Source organism: Microtus pennsylvanicus, chromosome 6 (assembly GCF_037038515.1).
Source record: "Microtus pennsylvanicus isolate mMicPen1 chromosome 6, mMicPen1.hap1, whole genome shotgun sequence".
Taxonomy (NCBI): domain Eukaryota; kingdom Metazoa; phylum Chordata; class Mammalia; order Rodentia; family Cricetidae; genus Microtus; species Microtus pennsylvanicus.
In genome coordinates this window covers 28562203-28587619 of record NC_134584.1, presented here as the reverse complement: position 1 = coordinate 28587619, position 25417 = coordinate 28562203, and the positions used below count along the sequence as shown (strand labels likewise).

The window sequence follows — 25417 nt, the reverse complement described above, 5'->3', positions numbered from 1 at the left end:
TTTTTAGGCTACAAAATGAATATCCCAACTAGTAAAATTACTCTCAGCATTAAAAAAATAGCGTGTCAAAATGTAGTGTGTTTAACTAGGAAGTGTCACACTTAGTCAACTCTATTTCTAAAATAACATGGCGTCACTTTAAGAGAAATGCGGTTTTTCCAAAATAGCAAAATTGTTATCTTTCCCCATGGTTTAAAAAATAAGTATTACCATCATGACATCACTAGAAAGAAATGGAAGCATACAAGGAATAAACTATAGTTTCTTTTATATCAAAATGTACTCTTGAAAATGTGTTTGGCACAGTGCTAAATCATATATAGTTAATACTAAATATTGCAGGATACAATAAACCCTGGAGCTGTTTACACCCTCTTATGGGAATGAAAATAATAGATAGCAATTATCAGAAGTCAGCCTGTACAAACTGTATAAACAATATTTTATGTTCTGCTTTGAAAACCAATGATATAATAAATTTTACATAAAAGACTGCAAAATAATATAAATGGATTTAAACAGATCTTTACAATAAGAAATTCAAATGGAAACAGACAAGTAACAAAGAGAAGTAAAAAAATTTATTGCAGTATTCGCTCCACCAGACGGCCGGGGCCCTTCTCGTACTGTTTTCAGGATGACCTAATACAACAAAATCTACATTTACAAAAGCTCCTTCTGCAGGTAGGCCACAGGTACTGCATGCTTTGTTCTCGACAGAATAAATTATATGTCCAGGAGAGTCTGCCACTTTACAGCCTGGAGAGACAATGCTTCCCTGGAAACTGGGCTAAGCTAAAGAAAGCCATCCGCTTAGGTTCAACTCCAAGAACACTTTATTAAGAACATTAACAGACTAATTTCCAACATTCACTTGTTTATTTTTTAAACAGAAAGTTTTTTTCAAGATATAAACAATTTTGTTAAACTATAATACAGTGGGAGTAAAAACGAACCGAGAAAGGTCTCTGCTGCACAACAGCGAAGGGAGCTCCCACAGAAATGTCTGCCCAACATTCCTTCCTTGTTCCTGCATCCCAGGGTCCACTCTTCAAAAAACTCATTTTTTTGCCAGAATGTTGATATTTCAAGTTTTTTTGCCTTTTAAAAAAATTCCTGTAAATTTGGCTGCATGTACAAATTCATTAGCTGGAAGTCCCGTCCTTGGCGGCATACAGGGATCGTAAAGTCTGAACAACTTTATTAGTCAGCTTATTAGCACTCGTTAGAGTGATTTTTCTGTAAATAATGTCTGACTCTTTAATAGTGTCTACCCAAGGCACCAGTTTGCGGCCATCGCGGCGCTTAGCCTCTGTCCAGGAGCCACTGTAGGAGCCTGCCATCCACTGAACACTGAAGCCACTGCTGGTTTTCTGTACTACTCTTGCAATTTGTGGTCGATCTTTGTACTTTGGACAGCAAATAGCGATGACATCCATGACGTCAACACTTTCATTCATCTGTGCTGCCAACTCCGTAGAGTCTGAATTTCGTTTTGACCTTCTCAATGACTAAAACATTGGGAGGGGAAAAAAGACCAAGTGTTACACAAAAGAATTTTAGTGAAATTATCGTTTTTATTGCTTTTAATCCCTTGACGCCGGGAGTTGGGATTTCCCAGCACACTTCCATTGCCGGCAATGAGACGCACCGTGACCGCCAGCGCCAAGGGGTTAACATATACTTGTAAAACCATATAACTTTTAATTTGTACCCGTGTCTTTACTCTTGATATATAAAATTATATGTACATATAAACCATAAAGCTACATAAAACTTAGCAACAATAAAAAGGATAGCACACATTAATACAATCCAAAAAATTATTAACCCTTTATGCTGGATAAATCTCATTTCTGTTTTTTTTTATTATCTTTTATGTTAAACTTTCTACAAAAGAATGTATAAATGGTTGAGTAGAGAATCTCTATCTACAAAATGTTTTGTTGTATAAGTATTACATTACTTGGTGTACATTTAATAGACTGACATATATAAGCACATAAAATCATTTTACGTAATACGCTGGGAAATACGTTGACTCCTCCTCCGCCTCACCCCTGAAGTGCCTCCTCCTCTATCCTCCCCATCACTTTCATCATCTTCTGTTTCTGCTGCTGTGTTATTTTTAGGGCTGCCTCCTCCAAGCAGCGAGGTAATTGCTTTGTTCCGAGCATTCGTACTGGCCGACACCTCGCCTTCCTCTTCTTCTTCATCAGGGTCCAGGTGTTCCATGAGAAGTTTAAACTGAAAAAGGATTGAGAGTTTTAAGTAGATAGGCAATGTGTTTGGATTGGTGGCCACGTGGTCCCTCTCCTAGTTACTGCTCTCCCACAGTTGCATGAAAGCACACAGACTGCACACGGCTGTTTCATTAAAATTTTAGGCAATGGGTTTGCTGGAGGTGGGTCCAGGTCACCGAGCATTCAGGTGATAAGCATGGACACACACACTATCTTTCAGCTTTCTGCTTGTTTTATGCTATGTAAAAAAAAAAAGATGAATAATTTTAAAAATTAAAATAATTTTTAAATAAAGTTTGAAAATATAATAGTATAAAAACAATGGTGTACATTTGTGTTTGGTTATAAACAATAACTATAATACTCGTGTTACTTACTCTAAGAAAATTATAACATAAAAATGTTAGGACAACATTCTTTTTTTAAAAGAGATTCGTTTATTTATGTTTTTAAGTGCTCTGTCTGCATGTACATCTTCATGCTGGATAAGGGCAATGGATCCCACTATAGATGGGTATGAGATGCCAGGTGGATGCTGGGAATTGAACCCTGGTTCTTTGGAAGAGAAGCTAGTGCTCTTAACCGCTGAACCATCTCTCCAGCACCCTAGGACAGCTTTCTAAACATATTCCAAAAATAGTATTTTAAAATTTCATTGTGGTAAAATGTACATATAATTTAGTACTTTAAGTATTTTAGGTACCTTCACTGCTTTGTACAGCCATCACCGTCTTCCATCATTTAAAGAGAAGCTCTACTCCCTAAACCTGGCAATCTTGATACATCTGCTGTTATTTTGGGTGTGCTTTATGTTTACAGCTGTTTTCAAGCTACCCATGTAGTCACGCCTGGACTTGGTGCTGGATGGAAGACACGCACTGCCACTCAGGGGTTTGCTTATTCTACAACACATTTTTTTGGGGGGGAAGGGAGGGGGTGGTTGAGACTGGGTACCAAAGATTGCCTGGAACGTGATATAGCCTAGATTGTTCTTGAAATTACAGTCCTCACATCTCAGGCTCCCATGTACTAATATTATAGGGAATCTGCTAGCAAGCTTGGATCTTTAAAGACATCTTAAAAAGGTGTATTTATATATTTGTTACACACACACACACAGCATCCAAGCATATGTATACTTTGATTACTCATGTAAAACTGAAAGAAAAGCTGGGTGTGGTGGGGGCACACCTTTAACCCAAGCACCTAGGAGTGCAGAGGATTTCTTTGAGTTCAAGGCTAGTCCAGTTTACATATCAAGTTCCAGGACAGCCATAGCTAACACAGAGATACCAGAGAAAAAGAAGAGAGGAACGAAGTGGCCGAAGAAGGTAAGAGGACGACCAGTCACGGCTCTAACCTTAAGATTGTAACCCACACAATCTGATGACGGTAGCTTACAAAGCAGTGTAACTACGCTGCGGTGGGTGCAGTGGGAAGCTAGCCCTGACAGCCTGTGGTACTCACGTCCAGGTACTGCCTTACTATGCTCCTCTTCACCTCCTCCGTTAGCTTGGTATTAGCCATGTCACTTCGCAGGAAGTCCAGTGTTTGTTTGGGATGAAAATGAACCCCTGTTTTTCGGTTAATGGCTTTATCATATACTTTTGCAGATTCAGATGGAGAATATTTCTGAATTTTACTGTTTTGGAAATATAAAACCAGAGTTTTAAAAAACTTCAGGCACATACTTAAACTGATTCTAGTTCTTTCTTACTTAGTAATAACTCAATTTTTAAATCATATGAATTTCAACTAATGAAAAGAGAAAAGAAAAAGCAAATATTAACAGTGTTCTTTAGTTTTCATCATAAACTATATTGACAGGGATATGGAAAAGAGATACCTGGCTCAGGAAGCAACAGACCTGGACAAATCCAATTATAAGTAGAAGGCATTATTTTGATGAAATTAGTTTCTTGTATCTAATTTATAGACAGTAACTATGGCAATAGGGCAGCTTTCTTACAAATGATCTTATCTAACTGCTAAGTTAGTTAGTTTGCCTGCTAACTTTTAGTTCTTTTCTCTAAAAAGAAATGTCAACATTTGTGTGTGCTTGTGGTACGTGTGCTCACCTCAGCACACATGTGGAGGTCAGAGGACAAGTCAAAGGTCAGTTCTCTCCTTTCACAGTATGGTTCCTGGGAACTGGACGTGGCTTGCCAGGCTTGGTTACAAGCACCTTTATACATCAAGTCATCTCAGTGGTCTTACTTCTTTTGGTTTACAACTAGTTTCAGATGATGAGAAACAGTCTGGAACTCTTTACAACTCCTTATCAAGACTTTACACTGCTTAAAATTATTCTACATTAGTTACTGATATCTTACGCCCACGCATTTCTCTGAAAAATCGGGACTTCTAGGGCTGGCAGCAGAGCTCAGGGACACAGTGCACACCTGGCAAACACAAGGCTCTAGCTTTATCTCCAGTACTAGATGAACACGGTGGCCGGGTTTTTAGCACCTCTTGAAAACATTGGAAGCTCCGGCTACACTGTGTAATCTCTCCTGTGGGAACAGCTGACAACTGAGAAATCTCTTTGTCCCTGACTGCTGTTAGGGACAGAACCCAGGGCTTCACACATGCTAACCACATGTTTCATCATGGAGCTATGTTCACTAGTTACAGAAATGTTCACTTTAGCAAATGCCTTTTACATAAGATACACTGTGCTGTGGGATTGTGTCAACTTATCATAAGTTAGAGTCACTGGAGAGAAGGAGGAACCCTCAGTTGAGAAAATGCCTCCATAACATTTGGCTGAAGGCAAGCCTGTGAGGTATTTTTTCAATTAGTGACCAATCAGGAGGGTCCAGCCCATTATAGGTGGTTCCATCCTTGGGCTGGTGGTCCTGGGTTCTACAAGACAGCAGTTCAGCAAGCCATGAAGAACAAGCCAGGAACAGCACTCCTTCGTGGCCTCTGCATCAGCTCTTGCCTCCAGGTTCCTGTACTGACTTCCTTTGATGATGAGCAGTGATGAGGTCCTCCCAAGTTGCTTTGGTGATCGTGTTTTATCACAGCAACCCTGACATGTACTCTTTCCATTTGGCTACTAATATTAATATTTGACTTGGTGATCTAAAAAAGATCTTTAAAATTTGCATATATGTATGTCTGTGTGTCTCTGCCATGCACGTGCAGTATCTGCTGAGGCCAGAAAAAGCTGCCAGATCTCCTGAAGGTAGAGATACCTGTGAGTGCTGGGCCATCTTTTCAGCCCCTAATTGGTGAGTTTCTTTAAGCCCAAGGTTTCAAAGACTGTGCAACGCTCAAAATTCCACCGATGGCTTCAGACATTAATTTATGTTACAAAACCTATTTGGGGTGCTACCAAGAGTTCTGCGTAGTTAGTCTATGTTTACTCTTATTGTATAGCATTTTACAACCCCAAATTTGTGATACATTTTAAAACTAGACTGAATATCTAATAAAGCATTCTTATGGAAATCAACAAAAAAAGTCCTTTAAGTTTGGAATTTATTGAGTGAAGAAGTATGTTTTCCCTTCTTTTGATATTGTAAAAAACTCCAAATAATGGTTTACAGTAGATGAATAATACATAGCAATAAAATGAACCAAATCTGAACCTCCTGTGGATTTTTAGATGGGGTGCCTGTTAATGTGATCTGAACAGAGTATGTTTGCTTTCTTACTGATTATATAAACTCACCTATCAGAAAATCCACAGAGATTCTTCAAATGTTGTTTTAACATAAGGAGTAATAAAATACCCTGGGAAACATTTGCAAATTCAATTAAAGGGGCTGAATTTTCTGGCAGACACTTCATTACTGAGTTGACATCATCTTCAGAGTCGGAATCAGAATCCGAATCTACCCGCTTCCGAGATTTCCGAGGCCTGGAAACTTCCTCTTCGCTCTCACTGGACTCATTCTCCTTGGTAGGGGACGTTTTCCTTTCTTTCCTTTTGTCCTTCACCATAGACTGAAAGAAAGAGGAATTGTTCTGTTTGCAAAATAATAAAAACAAAGTGCCACTAACAGTGTTAGGGTCCTCCATCTAACAGCCGCGAAAAGTTCACTAAAGAATTGATAAAGCTCATTGACTTTCTATTAGCAACTGAGATGTAAGCCTGAAGGGAAAGCTAGTCCTGAGACTAAGTCATATACAGCACCCATGCTATCTCCCAATCCAAACAGGCCCTCTACAATACTTAAAGAAAAATGATTTTCTCATAAAGACAGTAATGAGAGACCTTATTATAAAAATATTAATTTGGCACATATACAAACCACTGAAGAGTAAGAGCAACACTTATAATTTAAGGGAGACTATGGTGGGCTCAACACACCTCCAGATTCCATCTGCAAGCTACTCTGCAACTTCCTTACATTAGTAAACCCCATTTCTCTGCACTCTGAAAATTTTCTTTGGAAGAGCTGATTTATAAGAGTGAGGGGTCACACTGAGAGAACCAAATTACAAAAGCAATTGTTCAAATTTTACCTGTTAAGAAATAACAGGAGACACATTTCTAAGTACATCCTACAAAGTAGAATAAAATTAAGAGAGCAAGATAGCTAGAATTGCTAGAAAATTAATATTCTCAAATCTTATTGTGCACACGCATACCCTAGAAGTTTCCTTTAAAACGTGCAACTGATTGAGCAGGTGCACAGTGAGGATTTAGACTTGGTAGCTGAAGGGGGAACCAGTGTTGCTGTTCTGTGGTTCACAAGAGATTAGGTACTAATGTAATTTACTTCGGTTTCTAAGGTAATTTCTCTGAGTTACTAGTTTCATTAGGCTGAGTTTTGAGTGCTACAATTTTGTAAACTGAGATCTAACTGGATTAGCAGGCATACAAAAATATTTTATTCAAGTATTAAAGAATGTATCCTGCCTAGTGCTGCATCAGGTATTTTCATAATTAATTATATTTGTTCTTATGAATTGTGACAGAAAGGACAAACTTAGTGCATGCCAGCTCCATTTTAAGATGCATCTTGGAGCCGGGCAGTGGTGGCGCATGCCTTTAATCCCAGCACTTGGGAGGCAGAGGCAGGAGGATCTCTGTGAGTTCGAGGCCAGCCTGGTCTACAAAGGGAGTTCCAGGACAGGCTCCAAAGCTACAGAGAAACCCTGTCTTGAAAAACCAAAAAAAAAAAAGATGCATCTTGGAAGGACAAGGACATCAGTGGTGTAAGCTACACACCAGAAACATATCCATCCACATCAATGTATACTCACTCCAGTCTTACGAGCTAACACAGTACCACAACACCAGCACCAGCAGAATAGCAACAGCTTCTAATGGGACTCAAGTGGATACATGTATAAAACAAAATATTTTGTCAGTCCTTAAGGTGGGAGGGAGAAAGTGGATGACCTATCAACGGAATAGTTCAAATGTGCAGAAAGTATACATAAGCTATCTGGAAATAACATGGTTTTAGACCTGAGCAGAAATGAAATAGTAACCCACTTCTCTCAGTTCAAGTACTGCCCAGATTTCAGTAAGTTCATTTAGAAGGCATTTATATGCCCGTAGAGTGAATAATGAGAAATGAAACAATGAAAATAGTACGTTTGCATTTGGGTGGATGCATTTGAGAATAGCAATATGCTGGTGTGGTGGTGCACGCCTTTATTCCCAGCACTGGGAGACAGAGGCAGGTGGATCTCTGCGTTCAAGGCCAGACTGCTCTACAGGGCTACCCAGAGAAACCCTGTCTTGAAAATTGAAACCAAACAAGAAGAATAGCAATATGTGTACTTACCTCCTTGAATGACTGCAATAGGTTACTACCGGAAACAGAGAGTGTAATGTCTATGTGATGCATTATAAACAACGGCTCTTCCTGAGTCTGGTACGGGAAACAGGCTAGATTGTCTGCTATGTACAAGAGCATAGTCACTTCAGTTTTCTGCAAATTTTAAAAGAAGGTACACAAGTTTAGATAGCAGCTGGAAACCCGCCCAAAGAACTTTTAGAAAATTATTACAAGGCACGTTTGCCTCAGTTAGTACTGGAGAGAGAGGAGCCAAAGGAAAGAGAGAGGAGAAAAGAAGCAAAGAGACAGACAGTGGATGACGGACATGCAAGGGTGAGGCTAGGCAGAAGCAGAATTCACAAAAGTGACCTCACAGTCACTCTAGGAGATTTTATAATGATGTACACCATGCTACCTCATGAAGGAAGAGGCAAAGTTTCTAGTGCAGTTACGTAAAAATCCTTTTCCTTTATAGATTATGTGAGACCTTTATGACAGATCCACACTATATTAGAAAGCATACATATGAAAATATAGTAATTAGTCATTGTTGTCTCAAAATGTAACTCTTATGGAGAACAGTTACACACAGTTATTATTCAGCCTCCAAAAAAAGTATATGTAATACACTACTAATATCTGAATTTACCCATGGCTGATTATGCACTGGTAAAATACTTTCCAGGGCCAGGCCTGGTGGCAAACACCTTTAATCCCAGCACTGGGGGGCAGCGGCAGGAGGATCTCTGTGACTTTGAAGCCAGCCTGGTCTACCTAAGGCTACATAGTAAATTCCAGGACAGCCAGAACTATTAGTGAGACCCTGCCTCAAAAACAAAAACCACCACCAACAAAAAAAAACCCTAAAACAAACTAACCCAAAATACTATGAAATACACAAAATGCAAGAGAAATTATGGTTGATACTGGTCATTGGCTTTAAAAATAACAACTTTAAACAGAAACTTAGGCTGGGAAACACTGGAATGTGACTGTAAGCCTAGCATTATGGAGGTAGAGGCAAAGTACCACTTGAGTTAAGTGGTTCAAGACCAGGTTAGGCAACACAGCGAGATGCCATGCCCTAAATAAATAAATAGGAAGACATGTTAATATTTACATTTATGGATGTTTGATAATTTACAGAAAAACTATCATAAAACTAGTAGCCAAGGCAATTACTTGCAGATATTCACCACTAAGCTTACTGACATTTAGAATTTTAACACAGAAAGTATTAACTTTCCCCTCTTCTCTTAAAAACATCATCATCATCATTTGTGCATGCTGTGTGTGGGGGACATGTGGAGGTTAGATGACATGTGACACTGATTCTCTCTTTCCGCCTTCAGAGAGGGTCTAGGAATTTGATTCAGGCTTGCATGGCAAAGCTTTACTGCTGAGCCACATGGCAGCTAGCCCCTTTTGCTCTTTTCTTTTTTAAAAGATTTATTTTATTTTACGTGAACAGGCATTTTACTTGCATAAATGTATGTGTATATTTTGTGTGCCTGGGTCACTGGATCCCCTGGAACTGAACTTACGGATGACTGTGAACACCATATGGGTGCTGGGAACTGAGTCTGGGTCCTCTGCAAGAAGCACAAGGGCTCTCAGTCACTGAGACATCTCTCCAGTTCCCTTTCCTCTTTTCTCTGGATACTGGTCAAAAGCTTAAGCATGCTTGTCCAGATTCTCTGGGCTAGACAGATGTGGTAGCACACACCTTTATTCCCACAACTGCAGGAGGCAGAAGAAAAGCATCATAGTATATTCCAGGACAGCCAGGGCTACATGGTGAGACCCTGTCTCAAGACACCAACAGATTCTTGGAGCTTCCACCTGCCCCAAACAGCTGCAAAGCCACTTTGTTGAGCCTTCTGCTGTTTTGGACCTAACTCAACGCCTCTCTCTCCTCTTCTCCATCTCCTTCCTTCTAGCAGCAGCCAAGACAGACAGCGTTTGTGCCCTGCTGTTTTCTTCTCAAATCCTAATGAATTGGTTATTAAACTAAAAAACCAGACTAAAACTAGTAATTAAAAGCATGCTATTTTCTATCTATTTTCTCTGCATGCAAGTAACAAAACATATAGCAGCAGCAGAAGCAATAGTAAAAGCTCATAAGGCAGATGTAATAAATTTAGTATTTATAAGACACCAAATTTTTAAAAGTTAATTGTTTTATTTTCACTTTGTTTCTCTTTTAAAAGATTTACTTGTTTTTACATGTTAGACTGTTTTGTCTGCTTATATGTATGCTCATTATGTGTAAGCCCGGTACACAGAAAGCAGAAGAGGGTCTCTGACTCCCTGCAACTGGAGTTATGGGTGACTGACTGCAAGTGGTCACATGGGTGTTGGGCACTGAACCCAGTCCTCTGTGAGAGCATCAAGTGATCCTAACCCGAGCCTTCTTTCCAGATCCCCAGTCTACTCTTTAAAGTTGTATACCACTGTCCAAATGTCACAGAGAGGAACACAGAGGACAGAACTCCACTTGTCAATATTCATCCTTTCATCCGTCTCTGACTTCTTCTCTCTCTTTTGGATTGGCCTGAAATAACCAGCTGTGGACAGGGTAGCTTTGAACCTACAGTGATGACCCTATGATCCTGCCCCTGCCTCTGAAGACTGGGATTAGCCACTATACCTAGCTTGTCTATTATTTCTTTTCTAATACCCTATGTTAGAGGAAGTCAACAGTAAAGTTCTGTACTGAAGGTAGTCAGAGTAAAGCTTTAAAGTTCTAATATCCTAATAATAGAATATCTGATGATTTAGCAAAGATTATGCATTGAAACCACACAGGCATGAATTCCAGCAGAGATAAAGGCTGAAGAAATATCAGTAGAAACCATATTCAATATATGTTAACTACAATCGTTTATTTTCCTTATTTGTATTGTATCCTCTTAATGGAAAGAAACCCTTTAAATGCCATAGCACTATAGCATACCATACTTAGTCTTAGCAGTAAAGTCCTAGTCCGTGAAAGCTGAATACGCATGGTGATACAATGGTGAGGATGAGGGGGAAAATGTCAGGCATTCTGAATCACAAACTTATGACATGTATTTGTTATGTCATATGTAAAAAGTTTTCACGCAATATTTTAAAAAGAACAGATCTAGTAAGGTATATATGCTCTGGTAAGTATAATTCTGCTTTACTATAAAAACTCTGTGTCATATGATTAAATAAGAAGAATGTTTACATTGCTCATTCACAAGCTGCTCTCCAGATAGGCTGGTCTGTGCTCTATGTGGGTGGGTAGGTGCTACAGCTGGCTTTGCCATTCTATCTGGTAACGTCTTATACAACGGTGGGTACCATAATAGGTACTAAAGAAGTATTTGTAAAATGGATGAATAAATTAAAGATAAACCTAAAGAAAAGAACTTTCTGCATTCTTGACTAGTGGACCTGGCCAGTGCAAATGTGTGTCAACTTGCAATTACATAAATGTGTAATTTGAAGAAAATCAAAATGAAAAACTCAGCACTAAAAATCTATATTATTAAGCCAGGTGGTCGTGGCGCATACTTTTAATCCCAGCACTTGGGAGGCAGAGGCAGGCAGATTTCTCGGTACGAGGCTACCCTGGTCTACAGAGCAAGTTCCAGGACAACTAGGGCTACACAAAGAAACCCTATCTTGAAAAACAAAAAACAAAAACAAATAACCCCCCCCCCCCAAACAATATTATTCTCCAACAACATTTGAGTCCTCCAGAATGGCAGAAATAACTGTTCCTCGCTGGTCAGATGTCTTAGTGGAGAGAGACGCCTGTCACCTAGCCCGAAGACCTGAGCACAATTCCTGGGATCCACATGGTGGAAGGAGGAAAGCGACTCCAAGCTGGTCTCTGATCTCCATATCCACAATGTGGCAACCCCGCCAAAGATAAAATAAAAAACGAAACGTAAAAATTTAAGGAAAAAAATCCTGATAAAATTTCCAAGATATTCAGTATAGAAGAAACACAATCATATTTTATTCCTCAATACATTTTTTTCTCATGTAAATGCCCCTTTTGATTGTGACCATAAACTTTGAAAGTAACTTAGTAGAATAAGGAAATAACTTAGTCACATTTACCAAAATGGCAATATTTAAGTCATGACTCTTTTAGGCATCCAGTTTCTAGAACATTTATTTTTGGATGATAATAAAGTATATGCTTACTGCTGTGTCATCAAAGAGGTTGAGTAAGGAAATAAGGAAGGCGCGTCTGTGCTGGCGGTTCCCGCGGATCATGGAGTAGAGGTGTGAGCACAAAGCACTCGATGACTCATCTTGTCGGAAACCCCTGACAGGATCTTTTAGGCATGTGTTGATCGCTTGTTGTACCTGGTAAGACATCTTCATACCAGCTACTGCTTTCATCTGAAATTAAAAAAGGCTTCACTTGCATAAGGGATATTAAGACTCATACTCAACATCACATTGGGCTAACTTATTATTTGGTTTCCCTTATTAAAATAAGAAAAATCACAGAATAGGTACTGGAGTAGTAACTGTAACCCCATCCTTTTGCACATACAAGAAACCAAGGTCTAGAAGTCATTGCTAGCCAAGGTTAAGTTAGGGTCTACAGTTTATGCCTCCTGACTTTTTTTTTTTTTTTGAATAATCACCCTGGCCCAATGTCACAGTTAATTGTAAGCTAGAATAAACACTTTAAGGAAAAAACGTGGTTGTAAGCTAAGAAAAATATTAAGTGATTCATTCTAAAATAATGATTGGGAAGTAGTGATTTATTAAAGCAATATTAATTTACTAAAAGCACTTACATGAATGAATCCAGCATACTTCTTGTCTATTTCCACAAGCTGCTGATCAGCCTTGTTCCTCATAGCAGGTTCTGGATCTGTGCCCATGGCAATTAAATATGGGACACACTGGGAGAAAAAAAGGCTTTATAAGACATCATAGTAGTAAAAATTCTATATGGATTTCAACAAATGTCAGGCTTGTACATAAGATATAAAAATCTAGCAGTACAAACTTTCTTTAATTGCTATGTTTTGGTGTGACAATCTTTCTTTTTTTTTGATTTAAATTAAAGCTAGAAAACATCAGCAATAATGATGATGCACTTAGATTTAAACAATTTCAACACAAATTTAAGTTTCTTTAAAGTTCCCGGGTTAACACTATTCATGTAAGTCTATAATATAGGGACCAGTGAGGTGGCTCAGTGGATAAGTTAACGGCTGCCAAGCCTGAGGACTCGAGTTTAATGAGAACCTATATGGTAGAAAGATAACACAAAGTTCTGCAAGCTGTCCACTGACAGACAGACAGACAACCTCTTCCTTTACCCACTGAACCATCTCATGGGCCCTATCTCTGAGTAATAAAAAAAGGTGAAAATCTCAATATGCTGCTAGGTGTTATAAAGTGATCTTAACAGCCGAGTGATGAAAAGCAGACTAAATAGATGTCAATATGCTGTTTTATGACACACAGTTATGTTTACATTAGAAAGTATACATTTAGTTATATTTTAGAAAATAGCAGAAAAGTTCCTTTTCTGACATATCAGTGTGCATTAGAGTAAACCCCGTGGAACAGACGAAGAAAATATCCATAGTCTCTGTAAGTCCCACAGCTTGTGGTGCTCTACTGACTACTTGATAGCAGTTGTTCGCCAGCAGAGGACACTTCACGGATACTAAACATTTTATGACATTACTTCTTTTTCCTTTTTCTTATGCTGGGGTCAAGTCCATAACTCAAATATCTGAATATCCTAGGCAAGGACTCTACAACTGAGTTACAAACCCGTCCTTTTAGTCTCTCATCCCAACCCACACTGCGACATTTTAACATGCTGTATAGCTGATATTACCTCCAATTTAAAGAGAAAAATGGAACTCAGGTGATGGAATTTATGTTTTTGTGGTAGAACAAAATCTTATTTATTACTCTTTTAAACCTATTTAATTCCATTGACATTACTTATTGTTGGTTTTTAGAGATCTGAGTAAAATTAGATTAAGATGAATTTTATCAAAGCTAGTGAGAGAAAGGGACAATTTCTCAAAATAGAAACTGAAAGTTTAACATAAATATATAGGTATTCTGTGGCAGTGGCAACGTAACAGATGATTAAGATTTTTAGGGTCTTCAGAGTTGAAGACAACCCAGGAAGTTGAGGCAGGAGATATTTAAGCCCATGAGGGTAGATGGCTTGAATAATGCTAAAGGACTATTTTTAACAAAAGGAAGAAGAAAGAAGGAGCTAAGAAAAGTTGAGTCACAGGAGTTTAGGACACAGGTTTCACTAAGGGGATAGAGAATTCCTGATGTCCCATCATGGTGTCATCACACAGTTCACTTGGCTGTCTGTGAGTGCTGCTATCATAGAGTTTGCTTACCTGAACTGGATGAATAAGACCCTGGTTTAGAGTTAATGCGATCACATTTAGGGCAAAGTGGCGGACACTTGACTGGGTGTGAAAGAAGGCCTCAAGCACCTGTTTGAGGTAAAGCTGCATGATGGAGCTACTCATCCCCGAGGAAACATCTCCCATTTCTTTTAGGTCTTCCTGTTTTGCAACTTTCTTCCCTACAACAGAGGACAAAGGAGAAACACATCAAGGTCATATTAACTTCGGCTTCCTACTCCTGACTGAGCCTACGACTGAAACACAGTAGTTCAAGCTCAAATGGTTTCCAATGGTTTTGCCTCAATTGTGTCAGAGGCTCTTTGAGAACAATAAGAGTAGATAACTAAAATTTTGTAACTATTTTAGAGAGTTTAAGAATGCCATGGGGCCTATGAACTTAATAACTCCCACTAACAGAGTTCCATCATCCTTTCTAGGATGAGGGGTGCTTCCCGAATGAGTTAGTGTTTAGGTATCCGGACTACCCGCACGGGCGATCATCAACCACACTCTCACTTACAGTCTCTGTCTGCTTGCTGCATACGCGTGTCTTCTTCTTGTAGGTAAGTCTGGAGGTTTTTTAACACTTGTATTTTTAAATTCACTGAGGAGTTTTTATCAGATAAAATATTATTATACAGATTCTTCACTTCTTGCTCAAACATTAGACTTGGATGCTGTATAAAGGCAAAGCCTAAGAGAAAGGGAAAAATGTTTTTATATATTCCTACTAAAGGTAAATAGAACAATGAAAATATCAAATTACACAAAGAGCTCCTTATTTCAAAAATTTAAAACTTAAAATGACTGGAAGAATATGCTGGTGGCCTTACCTAGAGAAGCATTAGAGCAGGTACTTCTTTCCCCATGAATTAAAAACAAGAAATTGCATTTCAAAGGAGAATTTCACACAAGAGGAAACCTTGAGGAGGGAGCAGGGCCTAGTGGCTAGGGGAGTGGATTAGGAGTCAGGAGTCTTGGGTTCTATTCCTGGCTCCACCACTGACTTGTAGTGTGACCTTGGCTGAGTCACACAATCTCTCTTTGCCTCAATTCTCCATCTGTAAAATGGGGACAATAATATTTACCACCCGCCTACCTCGGAGGGATGTTGTCAGGATTTAAGATGTAATGTCTGCAAACATTTTTTTAAGACCCCTAACAGAAGGTACTACAGTGACAATGTAAAAAAATATTGAAATATATCCACTGATGAAACAGAATTTAAAAACAGAACTAAAATTATCTTCCCGATCCTTTCTCAAATGGCCCTAAATTTGAGGCCACAATGCTAACTTATAACCACTAATTAATAACTAGCAAAATAAAATTATCATTGTATATATAGATAAATGTTTAATAAGAAAAAATTAAGACTCGTGATGTCAGCAAGCATTAGTAATACCACAGCCAAACCACCAGAATTAAAGCAGAGCAGACAATCATGTCAAGGTCACACAAGGTAACCATGGCTCATACAGTGCTACTTCCTTACATTAAAACTTCGTTTATTTGTTCTCTGAATTATCTGTCGTACTCTATGAAACTTATTCTCTGCATTTCCTACTAAAGGATACACTGGCACGAAGGCAGTATCACGTCACAGAGCTCTCTCTCACATTGTCACCCTCCTTCCGACTGTAAGGACTTTCCCCGATGGCTTGAGAGAGGACTTCGCTACGCAATCCCAGCTGACTTGGAACTCACTCTGTAGACCAAGCTAGGGTCAAACTTAAAGATTTGCCTGCTTCTGCTTGCCAAGTGCTGGGATTAAAAGTGTTCACGACCACACCTGACTTACGAGTAATTTATGAAAGGAATGATGAGGAAGAAAGCAACTATATTTAAATATCTATAAAATTATCAACATGATTTAATAGGGTTTGGGCAGCTCAGAATCTTTTCAATTACTTCTTCCAAAAACCATTATCAGTGACTACCCATGAATATCAATTAAATTATAGACCTTGACAATGCTATCAAATATTCCCCAATAAATCAAGTTATTGAATATATATATGTTTTGTACATATATATATATATGTACAAAACACACAAAAACAGTATAGGACATATTTATCTTTTTGTCTTTTATAAATAAAAAAAATTATTACAGGTTTAAGGCACATGAGTTTTTAGATCTCTTTTATTTTTTTAAAAAAGAGTATTTAATTCAGGCAATTTAATACTTTCCTGTTCCTAATTCTCTATACTAATTCTTTTCCAGGTAATCTGTATAAAGCTGCATGCAAAACATGTTTTTATTACACCATTGTTTCTGGAAAAGGAACATGGATCAGGTTCACATATCCCAACTGATCTTATAATAAAAGACTGTCCATTTAACAAGTGGCAGATATATATAAAAACATTATTTGCACTGAAAAAGAACAATTTTAAGAAATACACATAGCCTAAAACTTTCAACATGTCCTCAACACTACGGGATCCAGTCACTCTTCTTACTAGCTCTAGGAAGGCAGGTGGGAGACAGCACTGTTAGCTCTGCTTTACTAAAAAGAAACTGAGGAAGGGAGAAGTGTTTTTTACCCAGAAAGGCCACAGGCTGAAACATGAACAGAATCCAGTTGCTTTAAACCCCAGTTTCTCATTCTTCACATCAGATCACACAGCCATAGAAGTATGTCTAAATAAACCAACAACTTAGACTCACAATAGTCAAAAAGCCTATTCTACTACTCAAAGAGCTAAAAACTACTAAGAAATTTAGATTTAACTTACCTAGACCAATGATGGCTTTTGTTTGTACTTCTTCATCTGAGTGTTTCGTAAAATACATCAACAGCTCAAGTACTTTATCCTTTATGTTAACCTAAGGGCGGACGCATAATAAAGGTATTCAAGAACACTCAATGTCAGAGCAAGTTTTCAAGTATGTGTAACAAAGAGGAGGGGGAGGGAGAAAGGGAAATAGACAGATAGATAGAAAGAGATAGACAGACAGAAAGATAGAGATGGACAGACAGACAGACAGATAGAATGAATGAATGTGAAGGCCCCATAGTGCTTGTGTGGAGGTGTGGAACCCAAAAGAATTAATTTTAAGGACTTGGTTCTTTTCTGCCACCTTGTAGGATTTAGGGATGGACCTCAAGTAAATACAAGTTCCTCAGCCTGCTAAGCCATCTCACCTGCCCTCAATTCCCAACTATAGAGGAGGAAAATGCCTAAAAGCAAACAATGAGAATTTTCATGTGAACTTTGCAGTGGATGTTGGTCAATTGCAGAGCACTGGCCTGGCAAATACAAGGCACTAGGTTTGATTTACAACACTGGGAGAAAAAAAAAATCAATTGCATTTATTTTAATTATTTAGATGTATTTACACTTTATATGCATAAGTGTTCTGTCTCCATGTATGACTGTGCATCATGTGTGAGTCCCTGCCTGCAGAGGCCAGAAGTGGGTATCAGATCTCCAGGAACTGGAGTCACATAAGGTTGTGAGCTGCCATGTGGATGTTGGGAACCAAACCCAGGTCCTCTGGAAAGCAGACAGTGCTCTTAGCTTCTGAGTCACCTTTCTAATGTCTCCATTTATTTTAGAATAGTGGTGACAGTCTGTGACAAGTATGTGCCACAACCTGTTCTAAACAGTGTGTCTCTGTTAACGAATTGATATAATTGGTTGTGGAAACTTCAAATCTGTCATAGACCATTACGAAACTACTCATAGATTGCAGGAAGTCTAGCGATAGTGCTTGTACTAGCACTCCTTCCAAAAGTCTCATTCCATTACTCTAAAGATGCCTTCTTCTGCGGTCATTATATTGATTCTTAGCCCAGGGCCACAGGATTGTGTTTCACAGCACACTAGGTAATACTGTGATCTTTACCTTACTGTTGCCTTTAAAATCTTCCAGATCAAAGTCAAAATGCCGACAGAGTGCTCCAACAGTGAAGAGGGACCTAAGAAGCGCTGGCTTATTTGTTAAAAGGGAAGTGTTATTTGGGTCTTCTTGGTGCTGACTTTTTAATTTTGAAATAGCACCTAGTAAAGATAAATCAGAGTTACTTAGAGTCATCTCTTCATCTTTGAATTATGCAAAAGCAATTACTAATAAAATACAGTTAACTTTTACTAATGGTTTTAAGTATTAAATACACCAAAAATGTGTGTATATCCTTTAGAGCTAAAACAATGTAAGAATATTAAAATTTTACTTTATATGGTGGCCAGAAAGCTTATCTCTTTAAAGAGAGAAACTTGAACTAATAAGAATCCAAAAGATCATAGAGAACTTCTCAGTGTGGACCCCCAAGGTCACACTTATATCTTCATAGCTCTCCTTGATCAGATTTTTTTTTTTTGATGTAGAAACATTTGCAGAACTTAGCAAACAATTTGAAAGCCCAGCACTGAACTTACCGTAGTATCTATTGAAACAGGCCCACACAAACTTAAAATTCTGTGTCACTTTATTTACAACAGCCCCAAGACAGCTCACACAATGCTGTACTACCTAAAAGATAGAGAGAATGTTACTCTTTAAGTAAAAACTAAAACAGTTGAAATATATGATCTTTTTTTCTTTCTAACATATTTGTCTTAAAATATGATAAAAGATCTTGGGACTTATCTCTGACATATTATATAGCAATCTGCTGTACACACTACAATAGACATGGTAAACTACTCACAGTCATGCCATATTTGATAATCAGCTTCATCAGGTCTTCTTCAATAGTAGCAAGGAAAGTCTCACTTGGGTGTTCCATCAATGGTACAACTAACTCAAGGATTTTTGCAACATTGCAGATAACCATGAAATCATTTTGCGTCTACGAGAATAAAATTAATGCCTTATTAATATCTAAAACTTAAAAAAACATATACAGGTTTAAGTCTGGAGTATAAGCATAGAGCATTATGTGTGTAAAGTTACATTTAAAACATTAAAAAGGAGCTCTCTACCCCAAGTATGAAATGAGCAGCATCTGAGAGATTATCAAGAGTCTGCCTTCTAGCTCTAATGCTAATTTACCATGTGACTTTGGGGCACTTAATAATGTTAAGGCTGTTATACTTAAAATAATTTGGGGGCTTCATTTATTTTTAGTTTATGATTATGATTGTTTGCCTGAATGCATGCATGTGCACCATATTGCTTATAGCCAGTATTCTTAATTGCTGAACTATCTCTTCAGCCCCACATTTCCCTCGCTAAAACAAAATGTAAGTCAATTATAAACAAAATATTTAAATATTAGGGGAATATTTTACAAAGTCTGGCAACTTTGAATATACCTTCTTTATGAAGGTTATTAACCTAATAGTTCTCAATTGTAGGAGATTGCTCTCCATTCTCCACCCACAATTACTTCGCAGTGTCAGAAGGATTTCTAGTTGTCACAGTGGAGGTGACATTTATTGGACAGAGACCAAAAGATACTGTCAAACATTCCATAATACAATAAAAGCTCTTACCAACAGTGGATCATCCAGCTCTGTCAATAGTGCTGGAGTTGAGAAATGCTGGGGTAAATATATTTTATTTAATAACTATTTATTACCTCAGAACTAGTTAGGAGGCTCTTTAGTTTTATACTTACAGATATCTTGATTAAAAAATAAGCACATAAAAATTTTTGTTATTTATTTATATGTATTAGAATTTTGCTTATATGTATGTACCATGTGCATGATGTGCCTGTAGAGGTCATAAGGGGACACGTGATACCCTGGAATTGGAGTCACAGATGATTTGTGAACCACGTGCTGGGAACTGAACCTGGAAAATGCTCCTAACCACTGAGCATCTCTGCAGCCCCATAACACACTTTTTCCCACTTGTCCTCTGATCAGATAATTCTCTAAGAGCAACATTACTAGTCTGGAGGGAGAGGCTGTAAAGGGAAAGAAGGCTTTCTATGTATGCCTTTAATCTAGCCAAGCAAAATTTCAAAGTAACATATGTGGACATTTTTTTTTTTGAGACAAGGTCTCTCCATAGAGTCCTGAAACTTTCTATGTAGGCTGGCCTTGAATTTAAACATCTGCCTACTTCTGCCTCGAGAGTGCTGGGATTAAAGGCATATACCACTATGCCTGGTACGTATATAGTATGTTTAAATTATTTAAAGAATAATTTAAAATTTCAAACTTTGAAAGAAGGCACACAATTCACAGAAAACAGGAAAACTACATAAACAGTCAATTTACAGAACTGGTTAACTGTCAATATATCAATAAGGCCAACTGGTCAATATGAAAAATGCTTAATTTTCTTAGAAGTGAAACAACGAGAAATTATTCCTTTATGCCTGTTAGATTAGCAAAAGGTACAAAAATGATTCCAATAGTTATGCACTGCTTTTCAAAAGAGCTAAAGATCATATCTCTAAAAACTAAATTAAAAATCACACAAAATTCATGAAGAAGCAAACAGAAACACCCAATTTTTTCTCAATGCCTTAGGGAACCCATTCCTGAGAATCTGACCAATAAAATGAATGGAACACTGTTTCAAAGTGTATGTCAGAAGAGTGTGTTTTATACTAGAATCCCAACTATAGAAAAAGAATATGGCACTGAATTAAATGCTTGGCACTGAGGAGCTATGTGACATGGATTAGGATACTTATATTTTCTATGCTTTAGTTTCCTTAACTTTAAAATTAAATGAGAAAATGCATGTAAAGTTCTTCAAGTGTCTAATCAGTGTTACGCAGACACGAGCTAACTTTTAGCTACAGATTATATATGAAGCTAAGTCATTTCTGGATCTACTATAGGCAGATGGAATAAGTGTCTTGGAAATAATATATAAAACATATAATAGTATATATTTATATATAATAGTATATGTATGTATGTACATACATACATACATATATAAATATTTCTTATTCTCTATTATTTTCCTTGATCCTTAAAAATTTCTCAGGAAGTCCTGAGGTTTTCATGGAACTTACAAATTAACTGGAAATTGTTTAACACCTAATAACAAAAGAAAAAAACCAATTCAGTAGAGGAAACTATTAAAGTTAGCTCTTTAGAATACAGTATATAAAAAATTAAGAGTGGTTTCTAAAACATTTTAAAATTTAGCATATGTACAAAATCACAACTTACTATTTTGCTATACATCACATTTAAACAATCTCATTTGATTTACACTATTCTTTTTATTTAAGCAATATTTTGTGTATTTTTATTTTATTTTAGGAGAACATAGCACATTAATATATCAATGTCTCTACTATCCATATTCAATATATTGCTTTATAATAAAAGTAATAAAATTTATTATGACAAATGAATTGCAAATTAAGAATCCAAAATATGGCTGGGTGGTGGTGGCACACATCTTTAATCCCAGCACTCAGGAGGCAGAGACAAGCAAATCTCTGTGAGTTTGAGGCCAGCCTGGTCTACAGAGTGAGTTCCAGAACAGGCTCCAAAGCTACAGAGAAAGAAACCCTGTCTCAAAAAACCAAAAAGTAAAAAATCCAAAATATAGTAAGTTTCTTCAAGTTACAATTTCTGCTTTATTCACTTTTGAGGTCCTAACAAGAGCTACAACTTTTATTAAACAGTTACAAAGGGGTTAGCTTAAGATCTAATAGAGAGGTCTAGAGAGATGGCTCAGAGGTTAAGAGCACTGTCAGCTCTTCCAGAGGTTCTGAGTTCAAGTCCCAGCAACCAAGTGGTGGCTCACAACCATCTGTAATGAGATCTGGTGCCCTCTTCTGGTGTGCAGGCATACATGCAGGCAGAATACAGTATACATAATCAATAAATCTTTAAAAGAAAAATGAGCAGACATAGAGCCTGCATTTGAATTGTTGATATGTTTAGATAACAAGCAGTAGAATGCAAATCTGAGTCAGGGAGAATGTGGCCAGCATTCTGTATACAAGAAAGAATAAGACAGCACAAGCTGGGTGTGGTGGCACATACCTTTAATGTCAGCACTTGGGAGGCAGAGGCAGGCAGATTTCTACTGAGGGAGTCCCAGGACAACCTAGACTGTTACACAAAAAAATCCTGTCTTGAAAAAAACCAAGCCAGTAGTGGTGGCGCATGCATTAAATCCTAGCACTCGGGAGGCAGAGACAGGCAGATCTCTGTGAGTTTGAGGCCAGCCTGGTCTATAAGAAAAAAAAAACAAAACTAACCAACTAACCAACCAAAAACACAGTACTTGTACTTACACTACATTTAGTGGTAAGGTACGGCTGCATAGTCATAGCATGCTTAACCATGAGTTGGGGTCTTATTTTGCTGAATAAGAACAAAGTGGTTATACAAGCTACCAATCTTCCAGAATTCACCCCTTTATTGTCTGAGTCTAAAAAAACAAACAAACAGAGAAATAAGACACCAGATTAAGGCAAAGTAGTGAAAACTAGAATATTATTGAATTTACTGAACATAACAGATTCAGTATGGGTCTTAATAAAATGCATTAGTATTTCTCATGATATTTGATTACCTGTATTTCATTTTTGGGCACAAAATTACACAATGAAGAAAAAGGACAGAGGCCTTACTAAGAAAGGCAAGTTTCATTGTAGTGGGACACGTCTGAAGTTTAAGAGAAGGAAGTTGGAAAATTCAGGGAGTCTTGGGAAAATGTTGGCTACATCTATGGATGGAGTGAATACAGAGAAGACAAACAGTTGAGCTACACGAGACCGCAGAGCGCCCTGTGAAGCTGCTGAGTAACCATCAGCGCTCTGTGCAGTCAGTTACACAGAAGACTGTGCAAATGAGGCCAGTTAGAGATACTCTGGTTCTTAAAAAATACATTTTTAAGAGATGATTAGCAATGTTAAACATTAATGGATATTAATATCACCAATGAAGTCTAGGATGAGAAAAATAGAAAAGGCAAAAAGGTACACATGAAAAACGAGAAAATTTAAAGAAAACTAAAAAAACCAAAACAAACCTCCCCAAACTAGTAAGTCCTGTGTAAGAAAAGAAAGGCTATCTACAATTCCTTAAGAGGCCATAAGTGATATGTCCATAAGAGGAAGTTGGCCCTTCAGTTGAGTAACTGATGTCTAGTGCTGCTCTTCATTATGTTTATCAGGAAATGGGAAGTTATATTAGTAGTTTGTGTTTTTAAGCAATAGGTACCAAACATAACTTGTCTTTTTGGTGCAATTTTTGATATTTGTGACTGACATAAAATATTAAGCATTTAATTTATATTAAATTTCAACAGATTAAAAATTAAGATTGAGAAATTTAACGAATTAAACATTAATTATTAAGAGAATTTTATAAACAATGAGGAACAATGTTAGAAAGATAGTACAATATTCTTAGAATATCTTAAATGGTTACTACATTTTCTTTGAAAGTTTTCTATAATTTAAATAATACCAAATAATTTTGTGATGCCATTAAAAAACTTTAGGCTGTGGACTTTATTCTTATTCAATATGACATCTAAATGTACATATTTAGAGATATGTAAAACAGATAATATTTATGAATTTATTATACTGTCTGATCTAGGCAATCTTACAATATAATCTAAAATAAATAACCAAACAGAAATTTACATGAACTCAAATTACCCTTAAAAATGACACATTACTTAGTTACTTAGCAGGCAAATCCAGAGGTAAAACTGAGAAAAGGGACCAAGTACTTAAAAATCTCATAAATTAACTTAAGGATTAATATATAAAATATCTTACCAGCTAGAGACTCCTCATATTTAAGAATATGCTCAACTAGGTTATCAACAAGTTGAGTACAAGCTTTCTTCACAGGTTTATATGAGGAATCCTCTTCAGACTTCAACAACTATATGTATACATATAAAAATTCCAGTAAAATTATTTATGAGGCAATGATGATAATGTACATGCATTAAATATCAATAAGCATTTTTTTTAGTTAACATTAAAAGACAAAGGAAATATACATGACATATTTAAAACCAGCAATCTGCAAAGTCAATGATTTTAGTAGAAGTATTTGAACTACTGCAGGGACTGACACTGGATAGATGCCGGGAAAGTGGCTTTTCTCTCTCAAGCCAGGCAAGACCACAGAAACACTGTCTGATATTAGCAAATTATTTTAAATAATCAACAACTGTATCTGAATTATACCTTAAGCCTTGCAACTACAAAACATAATGGCATATTCTTTGGCAGATTTTTTCTGCTTCATTTTTTGCCAAAGCATTAAAAGATGTGCTTAAAAACACGATGAAGAACAATAAAGAGAATGGAGATAAGCCTACCTGTAGTAACAAAGTAAAACCAACCCAATCTGAAATCATGGAAAATTTTAAATCTTAAAATCACGGAAAAAATGACTTAAGGTGTATCTGCTTTGCCAATAATAATTAGGTGAATATTTCTAGGGATATTAAAAGAAAGTTGCACTTCCCTTCTGTGGAGTTTTCCAGAGCTATCAGACACAATTTTCTGCAATAGCATAAACGTTCTCTTTTCTTGTGTCTGACAGAGTTGCAACAAGTCATGAGTGGCTCACATGAGAGGAACGAAAGTGAAGTAAAACAAAAAAAAATTCAATATTCAAACTGTAAAAATGCACGATTTTAAATTTTTACTACAAGATGCATGGGTAGGCAAGTGTTTACAAAGAGCATTATACTACTAGGTTGCCTGCCCGCCCCCTCTCTCTCTCGTAAAAAACTGGACCAAGTCTGAGAATCCTGGACTTTGCTGGACATTCTGATCTTCCTCAATCTTTTTATAAGCTATCCCTCTTCTCCTTGCTGTACAGTTACTTGCTAATCCTCACTGCTGAACCTGCAGGCTTCCATGCACCCTAACTTAAGACATGGCTTTTTTCCTTCCTTTTGGTATTCCTCCCCAGGGACAGGGTCTGTCTATGTAGCCCTGCCCTGAACTCAGAGATCCTTCTGCATCTATCATCTTGTTCTTCTCTCAAATGTTAATAAAAATCATCTGGATAGTTAAAGATGAGTGACAGCAACCAGAACAATACAAAGTCCACAGCATCATTGTTTCAGTTAAAAGATAAAAGAGACAGTTCAATTTGCCCATTTTCAATTTAT

At 37.3% G+C, this 25417-nt stretch overlaps 1 protein-coding gene across 4 annotated transcripts in view; it reads right to left on the bottom strand.

Moving 5' to 3' along the window:
• Positions 1–564: 564 nt before the first annotated feature.
• Positions 565–25417, bottom strand: part of Nipbl (NIPBL cohesin loading factor) — a 159347-nt gene continuing 134494 nt past the window's right edge. For 3 of the 4 annotated variants that reach the window (XM_075975919.1, XM_075975921.1, XM_075975920.1), the window contains 15 exons: positions 24060–24168; positions 22560–22696; positions 19044–19184; positions 18772–18865; positions 18239–18393; positions 17125–17215; positions 14903–15076; positions 14371–14561; positions 12781–12888; positions 12173–12373; positions 7994–8140; positions 5923–6197; positions 3711–3885; positions 2059–2247; positions 565–1511 (listed from right to left, as the gene is read on the bottom strand). In XM_075975919.1, the coding sequence (XP_075832034.1) occupies positions 1146–1511; positions 2059–2247; positions 3711–3885; positions 5923–6197; positions 7994–8140; positions 12173–12373; positions 12781–12888; positions 14371–14561; positions 14903–15076; positions 17125–17215; positions 18239–18393; positions 18772–18865; positions 19044–19184; positions 22560–22696; positions 24060–24168 (2553 nt within the window). In that variant the 3' untranslated portion in view covers positions 565–1145. Of the gene's footprint in view, positions 1512–2017; positions 2248–3710; positions 3886–5922; positions 6198–7993; positions 8141–12172; positions 12374–12780; positions 12889–14370; positions 14562–14902; positions 15077–17124; positions 17216–18238; positions 18394–18771; positions 18866–19043; positions 19185–22559; positions 22697–24059; positions 24169–25417 lie in introns of all 4 variants that reach the window. The other variant, XM_075975922.1, reaches the window with a different exon arrangement.